Source organism: Eulemur rufifrons, chromosome 30, assembly GCF_041146395.1.
Source record: "Eulemur rufifrons isolate Redbay chromosome 30, OSU_ERuf_1, whole genome shotgun sequence".
NCBI classification, from domain to species: domain Eukaryota; kingdom Metazoa; phylum Chordata; class Mammalia; order Primates; family Lemuridae; genus Eulemur; species Eulemur rufifrons.
In genome coordinates, this window is record NC_091012.1 from 86,412,294 (window position 1) to 86,430,722 (window position 18,429).

At 36.1% G+C, this 18,429-nt stretch overlaps 1 protein-coding gene and 1 non-coding gene across 3 annotated transcripts in view; both read right to left on the minus strand.

Moving 5' to 3' along the window:
- The window catches only part of ATP7A (ATPase copper transporting alpha), a 63,016-nt gene that overhangs the window by 40,952 nt on the left and 3,635 nt on the right, over positions 1-18,429 (minus strand). For both annotated transcript variants that reach the window (XM_069463109.1, XM_069463108.1), the window contains exons 2-3: positions 4,115-4,604; positions 2,875-3,600 (exon numbers count right to left, since the gene is read on the minus strand). In XM_069463109.1, coding sequence (XP_069319210.1) covers positions 2,875-3,600; positions 4,115-4,604 — 1,216 coding nt within the window. The remainder of the gene's footprint in view (positions 1-2,874; positions 3,601-4,114; positions 4,605-18,429) is intronic.
- Positions 8,796-8,958, minus strand: LOC138379171 (U1 spliceosomal RNA). The gene has a single exon (XR_011231977.1). It is a non-coding gene; the product is annotated as a U1 spliceosomal RNA (small nuclear RNA).

Sequence of the window (18,429 nt, forward strand, 5' to 3'; positions counted from 1 at the left end):
AAAAAAAAAAAAAGATGCAAAACTACAGACCTAAATGAATAGAAAAAATTCCATTTTTTAGTCCAATCTGAAAATTTATGAGGCCCTTGCTTAGTATAATGACAAGTACCAGATCTGAACATGAAAAATATTTGTTTTCTATCATATGTGATATAAATTGATATTTGAGTTCCTATATGTAAGAGGCATAGGAATATTATAATATAACTTGCTTTAGTGATATTTATGTAAACTAAACTTATTTATGTGGTGTCCATCATCGACAACATAATGTATTATGTATGCCAAAGTATTTTAACTTAACAGAAACTCTGAAGGATAATCCAACATTATGAAGTAGTGAAATGTAGAATCAATATAATTTCAAACACCATCAATTTTGAAGATTTTTAAAAACTATAAGTGGTGATAGATAAAACTATTAATAAGTTTTGCTGAAACTAATTTTAGTCATTTTTTTTTTTTTTTTGAGACAGAGTCTCACTCTGTTGCCCAGGCTAGAGTGAGTGCCGTGGCGTCAGCCTAGCTCACAGCAACCTCAAACTCCTGAGCTCAAAGGATCCTCCTGTCTCAGCCTCCCGAGTAGCTGGGACTACAGGCATGCGCCACCATGCCCGGCTAACTTTTTTCTATATATATTTTTTTAGTTGTCCATATAATTTCTTTCTATTTTTAGTAGAGATGGGGTCTCGCTCTTGCTCAGGCTGGTCTCGAACTCCTGAGCTCAAACGATCCGCCCACCTCGGCCTCCCAGAGTGCTAGGATTACAGGCGTGAGCCACCGCACCCGGCCTTTAGTCATTTTTTATGGCTACCTGATATAGTTACACTTCTAATGTTTCCTATTTAAATTTTCTTTAAATTATTTCCTTTTGCAGTTATGGATTTTCCTATAATTTAAGAATTTTGGTACTGGAGACTCTAACATGTTGGTATTCTGTATGAATTTTTAATAGAGAGCAATGTATTTCTTTTTTTAGGGCACATAATCTCTTTTGAGATTTTCTATATTAAAATGAGAAATCGAGGTGGGAATATAAAATGGTGCAGCTACTTTGGAAAACAGTGTGGCTATTCCTCAGAAAGGTAAACACAGAGTTACCACATGATCCAGAAATTCCATTCCTAGGTTTATACCCAGAAGAAATAAAAACATATGATCATGTAAAAACTTGAACACAAACGTTCATAGCATCATTTTTCATAATAGCCAAAGAGTAGAGACAACCCAAATTTCTATCAAATAATGAATGAAGAAACAAAAATGGAGTATATCCATTTAAGGGAATATTATTCAGTATTAAAAAGGGATGAAGTTCTGATACATACTACAACATGGATGAACCTTGAAAACATTATACTAAATAAAAGAATCTAGACACAAAAGGACAAATATTATATGATTCCACTTATATGAGGTATCCAGAATAGCCAAATTCATAAAGATAGAAAATAGAACAAAGATTACCAGGAGCTGGGGGAGGGGAAGGAGAAATGGGCAGTGACTGCTAATAGGTATGAGGTTTCTTCTGGGGGTGATGAAAATGTTCTAAAATTATATAGTGGTGATGGTGGCAAAAATCTGTGAATATACTAATAACCACTGGATTGTACACTTTAAAAGGGCAAATTTTATGGTATGTAAACTACATGTCAATTTTAAAAAGTGAAAATTCTATAATCTCTGCCATTTGTCATCAATATGAAAATTAAGAATGCTTGGTACGTCTCTGGGTCCTCTCTCTTTAACACTTATCTACCATAATAATTTGGGCATGTATTTACTAAAATTTTTGATTCAGTTTTAGTGAGCTTAAAAAGGAAATATTACTATTTGATATCCTTCATTCTAATCTGAATAGCAAAGATTAATGACATTGGAAATTAGTTGTATAACTTTTCAATTGTTATTTAAAGCAAGAAATTTCATTAGGGCATTTTTCAGTTTAATTCAAGGCCAGGTTCAATTCTGGTTCAAAACAACAAGTTCACATAGGTAAATTCCATTGGATATACATTTTTGGGTTTAGTTCAAAGTTAAAAGCTGTCAGGAAATATGAAGACTTTGGGATAGCTCTGGAGTCAGTTTAATTTGAATGCTTAAATATAGAACCCCAGTTAAAATCTTATTTTTATTTCTATCTCTTTTCTTTTCTTTGTTGGTAGAGATGGGGTCTCGCTATTGCCCAGGCTGGTCTCGAACTCCTGGCCTCAAGCAATCCTCCCGCCTCAGCCTCCCAAAGTGCTAGGATTACAGGCATAAGCCACCACGCCCAGCCTCTTTTCTGTTTAAAACAGCATTTACTTCTCCCATTATATAAATATATAAACACATACATATATACATCTTTGTTGTAAAAAAAACTTATAATACACAGGAAAGCACAATGGAAATAAAAATCACTAACCTACCATCCAAAGATAATCATTATTAAAATCTTGATTCATGTCCTACTAGGAATCTTATTCACTTATATATATAAATAATGTATACATGGTATAAATTCATATACATTTGTTTATAGCATTTTGATCACAGTATGTATAATTTTTCAGCTTGGTTTGGTTTTTGTTTAACAAAATATCTCATACATTTTTCCTGACATCTTTAATACCATAATTTTTATGGTTACATAGCATTTCATCATATGCTTATAGCATGAGTTATTTATTGTTTCTAGGTTTTAAATATTATAAATAATTATACAAAGAGCCTTATGCATCTTTGTGTACATCATTGACTACCTCTGTAGGACTTATTTGCAAGAAGTGAAATGGTAGTGCCTATGAAGCATTTCTCATTGATAAAAGCCAAAAGAAATAGCAAAATGTAAATAGAAGAATATTAGTGGAATCAAGAAAAAATTACAATTACCTGACAAGGTAGAATTAAATCCCATGTCTTCTATTGCTTCTCTCAAGGTTTCTGGAGAGGTTAGTAGAGGATCATACTCAACAGTTCCACTGCTATTTGCAAGGGAGACTCGTATGGATTTTACACCTGCCTTTTTTGATATGACACCCTCAATAGACTGCACACAAGAACTACAAGTCATGCCATCAATGTTTATCACAGTTTCTTGTGTCAGAGGCTGGCTAACTATGTCCAAAGGAATCTTTTGAAGGCATGAGCTAGAGGGAGAGTTCAAGATACTCTTAACTTCACTTGCAATGCTAACTCTATATTGCCCTGGTGATACAGCCTCTATTGCTTTTCTCAAGGCTTCTGGAGTGACTGAGCTTGCATTGTACTTTACAATGGCAGACCTATTCTCTAAAGAAACTACTATGCTGCTTACATATTGGAGTGTAGATAAAGCACTTTCAATATTTGACACACATGATTTACAATGCATGCCATCTATGATGAAAGTGGCTGTTGAATCATTGCTATATGATAGACTCCTTTGCTGTGATCCTTCTGAGGATTTGACTGTTGTGTTCTTTAGACGCTCCACATCAATAGCTCCCAATTTGAGGCACTTGGGCTGTTTTTTGATGAATGCTGGAAAGCCCACAGCTTCAATCTGTTTTTTTATTTCCTCTACTGTAATGAGATGAGGTTGATAAACAATAGTAGCTTCTTGGTTGTCCAGGGAGACTAGTTAATAAAAAGAAACAATTATTTAATACAGTTATTCCTGGGCCACTTCAAAAAACATCTGAATCAATAACCACAAATAATCGTTTTTTTCTCACTCTTGTCATCATCTTTTCTTAAGATAATTTTCTTTTCAGAAAATATTATTGACATAGACTGGAAACAAGTAAAAGATATGACTATTGTAGCTATCTATGGCCTCCAAGTTTCAGCATGCCTTAGTAGAAATATATTAGAAGTAAAGAGTGCCCCAGGCATGTTGTATTAAGAACCCTGAACTCCATGAATCGTCACCCCAGCTGCCTTTTCTGCTAAACTTCAATTAACCTTTAATTATAATCATTAACTTTACTGACATTAATCCTGGGACTATCTGTACCTCAAACGTCAATGAAGCAATAAGCACTCTAGTCCCATGGATTCAAAACCCATGCTTAAGAAGAAAGTCAAAAGTTAAAGATCAAAACAGAAAACTAAGCCTTACAAAATAATCAAACAATACCAGATATATTACCTTTAATTCGCTGAACACCTTGAAGTTTCCCAATTTTTCCTTCAATGGTGCTAGTACACGAATGGCAGGTCATCCCTTCCACTTTCATCTTCAGCATGACTTCACCTGCTTGAGCCATACTATGATCTTCGCAATTTCCTGACTTTTTCTCCAGTGTTCCAATATCTAAACTGAGATCTGGAACTAGCTCTATTATCTGATTGGCATTCACTATAGAAGGGATTATTGTCACCACTGCAGTTCTTTGCTGAGGGGAAATTTTAATATCTGTCACGCCCTTGGTCTTGAGCAATGTGCTTTGGATATAGTCCCACGGTGGAGCCAGTGAAGCAGTAAGAGTCAGAAACACGGTGTCAGTTAAAACAGGGAGAGGGTTAGGATTATGGAGAATAGCATCAAAGCCCATGTCATCGATAGCTTCCTGTAGGGTCTTTGGGGTCTGTAGTTTAGGGTCATAAATAATAGTTGCATTTTTTTCTTCCAGTGAAACCTTTTGGAAAGAAATTTCAGAAATCAATTTAATTAAATTATGATACAGGACTTAAAAAATATTAATCATTGCACCACATTCAAGAAAAAGGAAGGCCGGGCACAGCGGCTCACGCCTGTAACCCTAGCACTTGGGAGGCCGAGGCAGGCGGATCGTTTGAGCTCAGGAGTTTGAGACCAGCCTGAGCAAGAGCGAGACCCTCTCTCTACTAAAAATAGAAAGAAATTATCTGGCCAACTAAAAATATATATATAAAAAATTAGCCGGGCATCGTGGCACATGTCTGTAGTCCCAGCTACTCAGGAGGCTGAGGCAGTAGGATCGCTTGAGCCCAGGAGTTTGAGGTTGCTGTGAGCTAGGCTGACGCCAAGGCACTCTAGCCCGGGCAACAGAGTGAGACTCTATCTCAAAAAAAAAAAAAAAAAAAAAAAAAAAAAAAAAAAAAGAAGAAGAAGAATGAAACACATAACTCAACCTAATGAAGTTTCCCTAGTAGTTTTCATCTTTACTATTTTCATTGGAAAGAAACATAAAACGTCTTGTGTACCTATAAGAATGATAAAGTTATAGGTAGGCGTACATGACTGTGGTACTGATCAGGCATTTGAAATGTGTGCATGGACAAACACACCCTAGAATTTCACAACAAAATACAAACTACTCTTTCCTACCACCTCCCTTCACAAATTACTCTAACACTTCATACTCTACCAATTCAAAAAGTTATACAGGAAACAAGATCAACTACAAAAAAATAAAAAGGTAATACGAAGTTTAATCTTAAAAATGTTCAATTCCCTAAAATATGTACAACTATTACATATCAATTAAAAAACAGATGTCTATCCTAAGTGTGTTCTAATAAATAAATAAACAAAAATTAAAAAGATTTTCAATTAAGGTAACTTTGTTGGCAAGAAAAGATATAAACATACCAATTTTTGACTGAAGGCAGTATTCACAGAATTTTGTAGCATATACTCCTATATCCCCCTAAGTCACTAGGGCATAGTATTAATCTTGTTCAAAATAAGAACATCTTTGTTGTTTTTGCCTGATTAGATTATAGAACAATGACTACACTGTTAAAGCTCAGTTACTGCATATAATTTACTGTCATGACTACACTTATTTGGCTAACATCTTACAAAGATTAATAATGAAGACAGACAGACACATCCATACAAATACTGGGTTGGGAGTCAGAAGATCTGAGTTCCAGTGTCAATTCTCCACTTAGTAGTCAACCACACTCATTAGTTCTAGCATCTGAAAAATGAGAAAATATGCCCTATTATGTCTCAGGGCTATTATAAGGATCATATGAGTAAATAAATAGGAAAGTCAATTGTAACTGCAATGAGTTATGTAAAAGTAACTGAACAACTGATATTTATTGAGCACTTATTATGTGTGTCAGCAACTGGGATTCTCAGAATATAAAGCTAAACATGTCACAGTCACAGGAAGCACTATTAGGACAGAGAATACAAAAAAGGGATACTCATTCATCCCTGGGAATATGGGTCAAAAAAGGCTTCTCAGGGGAGATAACAACTGAGCATTAAAGGACAAACAGGAATCTTCCAGGATATATGAGGCAGGGAATTTCAGACAAATGAAAACACAAAAGTAGGGAAAGATGAGAGGCTGGAGAATTAGGCAACTGCTTTATTGTGAGGTCTTATATACCAATCATGGTTTGTAATATATCCTATAGGTAATGAGGAGTCATGGAAAAGTTAAGCAGAGAAATGACATGACCATATTTTCATTTTAGAGAAGAAACATTTTAGAGGCAGTGTGGAAGATGATATTAAGGTGGGGTATAATGATACAGGAGGAAGAGAAATCAGCTAGGAGGCTATTGCAATTCCAACAGTGATGCAACAGAGCGTCTGAATTAAGGCATGAACACTGGGTGTAAAGAGAAAAGGGGCAGTTCCAAGGTACATTTAGGAGGGCAGGGCCTACTAATGAGATATAAAGGGTAAGGGAGCTGACTAGGAAAACTTAAAAGTTTCTGGCTTGGACCAGTGGCTAGATGATGATGCCGTTAACTGATATCAGAAAGAGAGGAGGAAAACAGGAGGAATTTAAGAGGGTAGAGTGGAGGGAAAGGAGAGATGAAGAATTTAGTTCTGGAACTGTTGGTTTTGAGATGCCAGTAGGATATCAATATTCAAAAGGCAGTTTAAAATATGGATATTATTATAATTATTAATTCCTAGTAAAAAGTTTTGTTCCATAAAACAAAAACTCAAAAATATATTTAAAAGTAATTCAGAGTAGAAAATCTCACTTTCAATTGTCTACAATAGTTATATAGTTAAATCTTTCACCTATTTTAATGAACTTCCAATTTTAACTCTTCCTTTAGCTTGATAATTGATGACTATGTATTTGGGGAAAATTTGAAATTTGTCCATGACATAGAAAGTTTCTAAGACTCTGATAATTCTAGTTGGTTAGCTTGTTCTTAGTGATGAAAGAGATCACTACTATAATGATCCAAAACAAAAGAATTAGGAAAATAATTTATATTTGATATTGGATTACACTATTTAACATTTTCCAAGAATAAATCACGGACTAGCCAAACCACATATAGTTGAGACATAAACTTTTGAAAAAGATGTCATATAACTGTAGCCACTATCAAATGAAGGCTTTTGTGTCTTTTTGTTTTTAAAGAGATCTTTTAAACTTTAATCTCACCGCCGCCCCCCACCCGAGGCTCATAATTTTCTGATTTAAAAAATGACTTTAAGTAATTTAAACATCCAAACTAAAGGGGAAGATGGAGAACAAAACAGTGGTTTCTAGGAGCTAGAGGCGGGAGACAGCATAGCATGAGAGAGTTTTGGGGTGCAACAGGACTGTGCTATGTACTGGTTGAGGTGGTAGTTAAGTGAATCTATACATGCATTAACATTCATAAAACTAAAAGAATTTCTTCATAGGACCGTACACCAAAAGAAGTAAATTTTACTAGATGATAATTTTTCAAAACAAAAATATATTAATATTAGGTTAAAAATTCAGTTCCTGGCTGGACGCAGTGGCTCACATCTGTAATCCTAGCACTTTGGTGGGCCAAGGTGGGAGGATCACCTGAGGCCAAGAGTTCAAGATCAGCCTAAGCAAAATAGTGAGACCCTCATCTCTACAAAAAATTTTTAAAAACTAGCCAAGCATGGTGGCACACAGATGTAGTCCCAGCTACTCGGGAGGCTGAGGTGGGAGGATTGCTTGAGTCCAGTAGTTTGAGGTTGCAGTGACCTATGATGATGCCACTGCACTCTACCTGGGGCAACAAAGCAAGACTCTGTCTCAAAAAAAAAATTCAGTTCCTCAGCTACACTAGCCACATTTCAAGTGTTCAGTGACCAATGTGGCTAATGGCTGCCATACCAGACAGGGTAGATAAAACTTCTACCATCACAGAATGTTCTTGGACAGTACTGCTCTAGGTACTATTGTACTTTTTCTGATAAAGTACCAACTTGAAAGGATCCTTTTCCCTTTGGGTTTAAATATATTTTATCTGGTATTGCTTAAACAAGACCTAATTTTGAAATATTTTTCCTCAAATAACAAATGTCAATTTACCATCATGCCTAGTGAGAAATTGTTCTGTTGTTAAAAGCAAAAACTACTTTGTCACTGAATGGTTTGCTATACTTTCTACTGCTTTAGCCTATCTTTTATTTATGAAAAATATAAGGAAACTATGTATAAAATACTATACAAAAAAGAAGTCATATTACCCTATGCAATTTGCATGCTGTAGACAGGAAAACACTTCCTTATTTAGTAAATTCTATTTGTGAGTTTTAAAGTTGACCAACCACACTCAGTACAAAGAAAAATGTTCCTCCTTGGGGGTACAGCACTCAACTTTTCCTCTAAATGTTAGATATCAAAGAGATTTTTCAAACCTAAGGTCTCAAAGGACCTCAAAATTAAACAGGATCTTTTTTTCTTTAAGAGGAAATTCACACAGTAATTATCACAATGTAATCCTGGGTATTAGATCTTTGGACAGGAAGCCAAGATGTCATTTATTTATTCAACAAATATTTACTGAGTGCCTGGCACTGTGCTAGCTGCTGGGGATACAATGGTGAGCAAAACCAGGCACGACTGCATAAAGCTGGAAATTGCTGGTGGCAGTCTGATTTTTTTTTTTAGGGGAAAGCATGAACACAGTCCCCCACTACCACAAATTATGCAGTCAAGTTTCCCACATTTGGGGAAATCGAGGGGTCAGCAAATCCAGAGTGCAATGGATAAGCCTCGCCCTGGGAAAACCACCTGCATGATCATGGTATCTCCCCTGCCAGGGAAATATGGCAGTCTGATTCTAAGTCTGTACTGCTCTTCTTTTACATGTTCCTACTCCCAAAGTAACCTCCCCCTCATTACCCACATCGTTACCAAGTTTCAACAGCTTATTTTTTTTCTCAGAATCTTTTATTAGGAATTAATGCTGTTATTTTTATTTTCAGAGGAACTATTTTTCCATTATATAAATAGTTCCTCTGAAAATAAACATAATAGCCTACAAACTATTAATATAGCTCCTAGAGAAGACTCAAGGTGGAGGACTGTTCACTGCATTTAGATGAAGGCAGTGGTGGGAGAGAAGAAAAGGAAAATAAACCAAATGTACTCTGTGGCCTCAATTGCATTAATAGTGAGGGTACTGTCACAGGAATTATAAAGATCCATTATTTTAATGTTTATTGTGTTCTGCGTCTCTTAAATGTCAAAAATGAAATTCAGGCACAGTATACTTGATCTGGATATGATTTCTGTATAATTTGCATACACATACAAAGGCTGCATCTTGTATATACTCTCAGGTAATATCAAAGCTAGGACCTTGGACAAATCACCCTACTTCCAAGGGCTTCAGTTTCCTCAGAGCCTAAACAAAATAATCTTTTTGGCTCTTTCTATGAAAGCTAAAATCTTTGTTACTATCACTTCTTGGGCTGTCACTAGTACATTTTTTCTCTTTTGTATTCTTTCTTATTTGATAATGAAAGGTGCTACAGTCTGAATATGTCCCAACAAAATTCATATGTTGAAATCCTAACCCCCAAGATGAGACAGGAGGTAGGGCCTGTGGGAGGTAGGGCTTTTGGGAGGTGATTAGGTAATGAGGGTAGAGCCCTAAAGACTGGGATTAGTGCCCTTATAAAAGAGGGCCCAGATGAGGTGTGGTGGTTCATGCCTTTAATACCAGCATTTAGGGAGGTCGAGGTGGGAGGATCCCTTGAGGCCAGGAGTTCGAGACTAGCCCGGGCAACATAGCAAGCCCTCATCTCTACAAAAAATTTTTAAAAATTAGCCAGACAGTGGTGGAACATGCCTGTAAGTCCCAGCTACTCAGAAGGCTGAGGTGGTGGAAGGATCAGTTGAGCCCAGGAGTTCCAGGTTACAATGAGCTATGATCAGGCCACTGTACTCCAGCCTGGCCCACAGAGTGAAATCCTGCCTCTTAAAAAAAAAAAGAGTAAATAAATAAATAAAAATAAAAGGCCACAGAGAGCTGCCTTGCCTGTTCTACTATGTGAGGATACAATGAGAAGGTACCACCTATGAACCAGAAGGTGCCATCTATGAACCAGGAAGTCAACCTTCAGCAGACACCAAATTTGCCTGTACCTTGATTTTGGACTTCCCAGCCTCTAGAACTGGAAAAATAAGTTTCTGTTGTTTATATGCCACCCAGTTTATGGTATTTTGTTATAGCAGCCTGAACAGACTAAGACAAAGGTAATCCAGTTTCCCATATAAAGGTTAGGAAATGGAATAAATTGCCCAAGAAACCCAGCAAGAAAATGAAAGAGCTAGGTTTCAAATGCAAGTGTATGTAACTCCAAAGTCCACACTCTTTCCATCTATAAATGATTAGGCTAGATGAGCTCCAATTTCCTGGAAAAACTAAAATTCTGTGCCTGTGATTTGAGCAATGTGTAGCTTATAAGTAAAAACACCCGAAAAGCATAAAATATTTTTAGTGTTTAAACCAAATTTTAATTATATTATTTGTTTTCTCCATACTCACATTTTCTCCCATGCTCATTTAAATTTAAAATGATTTAAAAACATATTTCTATAATACAAAACCATTGTCATATGGAGGGGCAGTTAGAGGCAAAATAGCCCAAAGTGCAGGAAGAAAAAGCATCTTAAGAGCAGTTCATTAATAAAAATATAGTCATGCACCACATGACAATGTTTTGTCAACGACAGACCACATATACGACAATGGTCCCATAAGATTGTAATACTGTATTTTTACTGTACCTTTTCTGTGTTTAGATATGTTTAGATACACAAATATGTACCATTGCATTGCAATTACCTACAGTATTCAGTGCAGTAACATGATATCCAGGTTTCTAGCCGAGGAGCAATAGGCTATACCATACAGCCTAGGTGTGTAGTCAGCTATACCCTAGGTTTGTGTAAGTACATGCTATGATGTTCATGCAATGATGAAATTGCCTAATGATGCATTTCTCAAAACATAGCCCTGTCATTAAGTGATGCATGACTGTATTAATTTACTTTCAGAATTTTGAATTTTGTGACGTTCATGGCATCTGATAGATTTTATAATATTTTGTGATTTCTTTTTTCATTTATAATAAACATTTTCTTTTGTAATTAAAAAAATAAAATAAAAACATATTTCTTTGGGTTTTCAGCAGAATTGACAATCAAGACATTTTAATATTTCCCCATTTTTAACAGTCACTATGGGGAAAGTTCCTTGGCTAAAGTTTTAGCACACTGAAATTTTTTTTTATCACTCAGGCATCAATTTATATGTCATCACAATAAATTCAGGTTAGCATGCTGTTCAGTCAGTGTGAGAGCTTCAGATGGTTTAAAGCTCACTTTCTCAAGTCTCTTGTATATAATGGCTACAGAATTAAAAATTTTTAAAAAAGCTCACTTTCTTACATTTTCATATAACAACTCAACATAAAGGTAGAGATTTTTCAGAGCTTGAAAGGATTCTATCATTTTACACATGTGGAGACTGAAGTCAGAAAAGTGAAATAATTCATCAATAATCCTGAATTTCTAATATATTTGATCCACCACTCATGTTTTGAATCAACCAAAAACTATTTATAATAGGAGCCCCATTTATAATACATATAGTCTCAATAAAAATTCAATTATTGTTTGTTGAAAAAATGTGTGTATATTAATAGAGTAACACTACTTTGATGCTTCAGTTTAGGATACTAAAAATTAAAATATCATAAAAGGAAACCATCAAGCTCTATTAACATTAATCCTATTGACCAACCTAAATAAACATTGCCACTCAAAACTATTAAATCAGTTTATAAACTAGAAAAAGACAATTCTTAGAAACTAAGATAATAGTCGCAAATCAATCTAAAAATTCAAACATTAAATATTTTAAGGTGAAAATGGTACAGAGATTTTATTAGTTTTTGTTAAGCTGTAGCATTGTTTTTCATGAACTGAACTATCCATAAACTGAGTGCTTTGTCAGAAATTTCCAATATATTTTCATTTTGTTTCAAAAATTATACAACAAATGCATGATTATTCATTATAAAAATTTAAATACAAAAGTATACAAAGGAAGTAGTGAAAGTCACTCTTCACACCATTACTCTACTGCTAAATTTGCATCTTGGATTTGATCTTTCTTTGATCCTTGGAATAGAGTTCAACTAAATCAGAAACCTAAGCCTCTTTGAATAGCTGATTCTGCATCTTCATGGATGGATGATTATTACCTACTAATTTCTAATAATCAAAATGCATATATTACTCTAATACAGTGTTGTTGAGAGAGCATCAGTTTGAAAAACAAAATGTTCAATGCACTGTTATTTGCCATAGCAAAAGTCAGGAAACTCAAAAAAAGTCCCAAATAGAAATGAAAATATTAGATAGGTCTCTTATATACTGATATGGAACAACATCTACGATAAATTTGCTAAGTGAAAAAAGCAAGATGCAAAAGGGGATACACGCATCAAGTAGATACACATGTACACGTAAATAGTTTTATTCATAGTCATTCTGGAAGGATACATATACATAGGATAATTGGTTTCCTTTGGGAGAGGAATTTTATTCTGTACATGTGTTACTTTTTCAATAATAATAAAAAAACCTAGTTAACTTTAAGGAGAGTAAGGAATGTATTTATTGATCCACAGGAGGAATTTAGTAACTGCTAGCAACTAGGTGGTCATTTGTGTTTTTTTTAAGAGACAAGGTCTCACTCTGTTACCCAGGCTGGAGTGTAGTGTCATGATCATAGTTACAGTAGCCTCGAACTCCTGGGCTCAAGTGATCCTTCCAGTTCAGACTCCCAAGTAGTTAAGACTATAGCCACAAGCCACCATGTCCAGCTAATTTTTTTTATTTTTCTTTCAGAGACAAGGTCTTGCTACATTGTCCAGGCTGGTCTCGAACTCCTGGCCTCAAGCAATCCTCCTACCTCAGCCACACAAAGTACTGGGATTACAGGTATGAGCCACCATGCCCAGCTAGGTGGTCATTTTTAAAAGGATAGTCTATATAAACATAACAGACCGCAGCCTTTATCTGAGTAAAAGGGAAAAACACTCAAAAAGTTAGCATTCTAAGTTTCAGGGACAACGTAATTTGTTAATAAGGCATTAACCTTTGGAGTCATTCAGTACTTATATCTAACTAAATTTGTTTTTACATTTTTACTTTCCACAAGGCCAAACAATCCTGGAGAAAGACCTTAACATCATCTCATTTTATTTTTCCTTTGAACAGACCCCTGGGTTATTAGATTAAACTTCAGGTTAATCCTTTTAAAGTCTACAATCTTAACATTGGCAGGAAAAATAAGAATATTACACTCATTTACTATACAATGTAAGACACAATTCCCAAAATGTATTTAAATGCTAAAGCTGCAAAGGGAAATAATTATATTCCTTCTATTTATTCCAAAATTAGAGACTCCTTGACTATTTACTCTCCTCGAATTCTGTTAATTAAAGTTCTAATCTGTTCCACTGTTGTACTTTTTCTTTTTTTTTTTTTAAGTGGGGAAATAGACCTCACCCCCCCCCCTTTTTTTTTGAGACAGGGTCTCGCTAGAGTGCCATGGCATCCGCCTAGCTCACAGTAACCTCAAACTCCTGGGCTCAAGCGATCCTCCTGCCTCAGCCTCCTGAGTAGCTGGGACTACAGGCCCGCATCACCACACCTGGCTATTTTTTTCTATTTTCAGTAGAGACGGGGTCTCACTTTTGTTCAGGCTGGTCTCGAACTCCTGACCTCTAACGATACTCAAGCCTCAGCTTCCCAGAGTGCTAGGATTACAGGTGTGAGCCACCTCGCCCAGCCTCCACTGTTGCATTTTTCAGTAAAGCAACTTCACTCAATTTAATATCACAATTATATTACTTCATTCCAAACACTACTTTGATTTAGTTGAAATACTCTTCTCCCAAAATCTGGTTTCTAAAATAACTGCACATTAGTCTTAATTATAATCTCAGGAATTATGATCCAGAAATTTTATTTATTTATTTTTTGAAAACATAATTAAATTTATTGTTGATCAGTGATACTCAAATGAGATAGCATTTTACACATATAAAATTGGCAAAAATTAAAAAGATCAATCTCATGCTATATTGATAATCATATCAAGAAATGGGAACTCTTGAACACTTCTAATGGGGATTATAAATGGATAATAATAATAACTGGAGTAAATCCCCAGTTTCTTAAAACCATCTTGTTTTACAATCCAAGAATATCTCCCTCAAGGACCTAGGAGCCAGCCTCTTGATCCAGAAATTTTAAACCTTACCATTCTTTAAAAAGTGATCAACAGCTAGGTGCAATGGCTCATTTCTGTAATCCTAGCACTTTGGGAGGCCAAGGCTGGAGGATCACTTGAGCCCAGGAGTTTGAGGCCAGCCTGGGCAACATAGCAAGAGCCTGTCTCTACAAAAAATACAAAAATTAGTCAGGTGGCATGTACTTATAGTCTCAGCTACTTAGAAGGCTGAGGCAGGAGGATCACTTCAGCCCAGGAGTTTGAGGTGTCAATGAGCTATAATGACACCACTGCACTCTAGCCAGGGCAACACAGTGAGATTCTGTCTCAAATAAGAGTGATCAATATTTATGTATTATTATCATGTTGAGCTACATTCTGACTATAAATTATGTTTGGACAAGGACCTTTTTCTATATGGTGCCTAGAAAGAGGCAAATCTACATTTTATGGCCTCTGAAACTTAAATAATTTGAGGGATCTGCTTTAAGAAAAATATAAAACTATACATAACAAAATTCTGTACAAAAAATATTCTGAATGGATAACAAAATCACAAATTATAAATTTTTAAGCTAACAAATACCACTAATACCAATGATATTTTTATTAATAATGTCTGATACACCTCTCTAATACTTTCTTTTCCTATGTTATTGGCTGTATATTCTTTGATTGGGTGCTTCATTTGACAATGACTTTATAAAATCATTTCTATAGAAAGAAAAGAAAAATAATTCAGTCTTTCCTCTAAATTAAAATTTTTGGCCGGGCGCGGTGGCTCACACCTGTAATCCTAGCACTCTGGGAGGCCGAGGCGGGTGGATCGCTCAAGGTCAGGAGTTCGAGACCAGCCTGAGCAAGAGTGAGACCCCGTCTCTACTAAAAATAGAAAGACATTATATGGACAACTAAAATATATATAGAAAAAATTAGCCGGGCATGGTGGCGCATGCCTGTAGTCCCAGCTACTCGGGAGGCTGAGGCAGTAGGATCGCTTAAGCCTAGGAGTTTGAGGTTGCTGTGAGCTAGGCTGATGCCACGGCACTCACTCTAGCCAGGGCAACAAAGTGACACTCTGTCTCAAAAAAAAAATATATATATAAAAAAAAATTTTTATTAATGATAATTTAGAAAATTTCCTTTCAACATCACAGCTGGACATTGGTAAATTTTTAGAACTATTGTCAAATTTGGGAAAACTACAGAGTTTCTTTCATATATAAACTGTAAGATTTCAGGGTATTTCAAGCTTACATGTACGGTGAATAATCTCACATACTCTTTGAATGATAACACACATTTACCAGTTTTAAACTGGGCTCTATACCTTCATGTCATGACACTGAGTTGACACCACTGGTGGTAGGGATATTATTGGAAGCCAATCTTATACCAGAATTCCTAGCAAAAACTCCTCTATACACAGACGTGACTAAGAACCACACATAGCCAGATAGTCTACCAATTCCAAAATAAACATACCTCCAACTCAACTTTTAGTAAGATCCCCAAAATGTTCACAACCACTTAAATACCACCCAACACAAAGAAGGAGGTCTAACAGAAGGGGAGTCAAAGTGGAAATGGACAGTGGTCTTAAAGGATTGTGGTTAAAATATTTTACTTTTGCAAATTGCACAAAAACACATGACCATGTAAACACATTGCTAAGACTTCTTCCAGAGTCTTAAAAGGAGGTTAATGCAAATGAGTGGCTCTGAAGCTTAAGCTTCATTAACTTCACAGGAAATCTATCTCTGGGCCTAGAAGAGTTAACACTTAGTAAAATATTTTTTAAAGGAAAGAAAAAAGAAGAAAGTTCACTAATATATCCTATATCATAAGGGCTTTTGATTGAAAGAGGAGAAGCAGAGCTGGAAACGACAGGAAAAGTGTGTTTTCTTTTATTTTTAGCAATCAAATTATGAATCTGCCCTGGAAAGTATAGCCTTGAGTATCTGTCACTGGCATTCATATAAATCACTGTTGATAACACAAAGTGCTTTCCCATTATATTGCTGCTATTCTTCATTTACAATGTAATCAAAATTCAATTGCATTTGTCTGACCCTAAACAAACCTTATTAAGCAGTGGTGAATTCTGGGAAGATGAAGTAGAAATAGCAGTCTTATATATGAGTGGGTGAAAATAGGCTGTTTGGGGAAGTAGGAATGTAGTTGCAAATATCAAATCAGAATCTAGTCCTATAGTTATATGTGGATATGTTGGCAGAAACAAATATTCACCTACAATAGTTTGCTAGACAGAGAGTTGAGGGTTTTGGAAAATACATTAGTAGTCAGTGGACAGTAAGTACCTAAGTCATTTGACAAAAAATTATGTGAACTAGTCTCCAGATGGTTAAAACAGCACTATTGCAATTAGCACAGACACTACTATATAACTAGTAAGATTCAGCTTCTATTCTGGCCTTCAGCACCAGCCCCACCTTAGATCAAGTGGAGGAGGTTTAATTAGTTTCATTTGAGGATAAATCAAGTGCAAGTGTCATATTTATCACTCACTGAAATTAAACAACTCATTTTTAAAGCTTTAAGACCGAAGGTTGCAGAGCTAGTTTTGCTATTCTGTTTCCTAATCAAGAAATTGCAAAATATGCTTCTAACTTTTGCACTTATGATTAGTGAAAAAATTACCATATGTTTTTTATAAATTTGAGTATGTTGAAGATAAACTCATTTGAGAAAACCTGCAGTGTAGTAAATAAATAAAATAACTACTTGTCATCTCTCAGCTTTGCCAACATGGCTCTCTCCCCAGAGCAAATTAAAGGCAAAGTACCCCTGTTGGGGGACGTGGTAGGAAAGAAGCAGTGCAGAAGCCTCTAAGACTGGAGTTATGCCAAGATAGATGGTAAATACAAAAGAAAACCCTACTTTTGGAGGAAGTGAAAATGGAAAATTCATACCTAAGTATTCACATGGATGCCTACAGGATAGAAAACTTAAGAGAAGCAATCTTACACTATGTAAATAAAGCTTTTCTAGCCACAGCTATCAACATAGTCTTAGATAACCAGAGTATATAGTCAACAAATGAGAAACACTGCTTTTCCCCCAAACAATAAAATGGATCCAAAGCTTACTTTGTCCTCTCTGGCCAAGATGAATATGAAACACAGACATAAAATTCTCACCTACAGTTTCAGATTTGAAAAAGAATTGCCTGCATATTAGCACCACACTTCATAGGACTCTTGAATTAAAGAAATGTATCAAGAGAAAAAGATGGTAGAGTGGATGTAACCTCCTGGATTCCTGCTTCCAGAGAGGGAGGTGTACATCTCGGTCTGCTACACGTGAGTGGATCGCTCCCCCGCAAGAACAGCATTGCGACTCGATGGAGAATCAGCGGGGGACACAAAAAGCAGGAAAAAGAAAAGGTGCATGGGAGATAAGATCTCGAACATCTGGAGAGTTAGAGACAATCAATAGAGAGTAGAGCATGGGACGGATGCAACCGCCTCACCAGCGAGTGAGGTGGGATCAGTCCCACAGGAGAACGTCTTGCTTCCCCACTGGCCTCCACACCCACTCAGACAGGGATCTGCCTGAAGTCGGTGCAAAATCACCACGGGAAACGTGGGGCTCTGTGGAGAGGAGACATTAGCGGGAAGCATCTTGAACTCCCCGAGCTCTGTATCGGACAGAGGTGAGGTTGGGGGGAGGGGATGGGTGCATACCTACGTGATGAGTGCAATGTGCACTATCTGGGGAATGGACACGCTTGAAGCTCAGATTCGGGGGGATGGGGAGGCATGGGCAATATATATAACCTGAACTTTTGTACCCCCATAATAAGTTGAAATAAAAAAAAATGAGTGAAAGGTTAAAAAATCTGTAGTACATCCACGCAATAGAATATTCCTCAGCAATACAAAAGAACTAGTGATATCCGCAACAACGTGGCTGCATCTCAAGTGCGTTAAGGTAAGTGAAGGAAGCTAGACTCAAAAG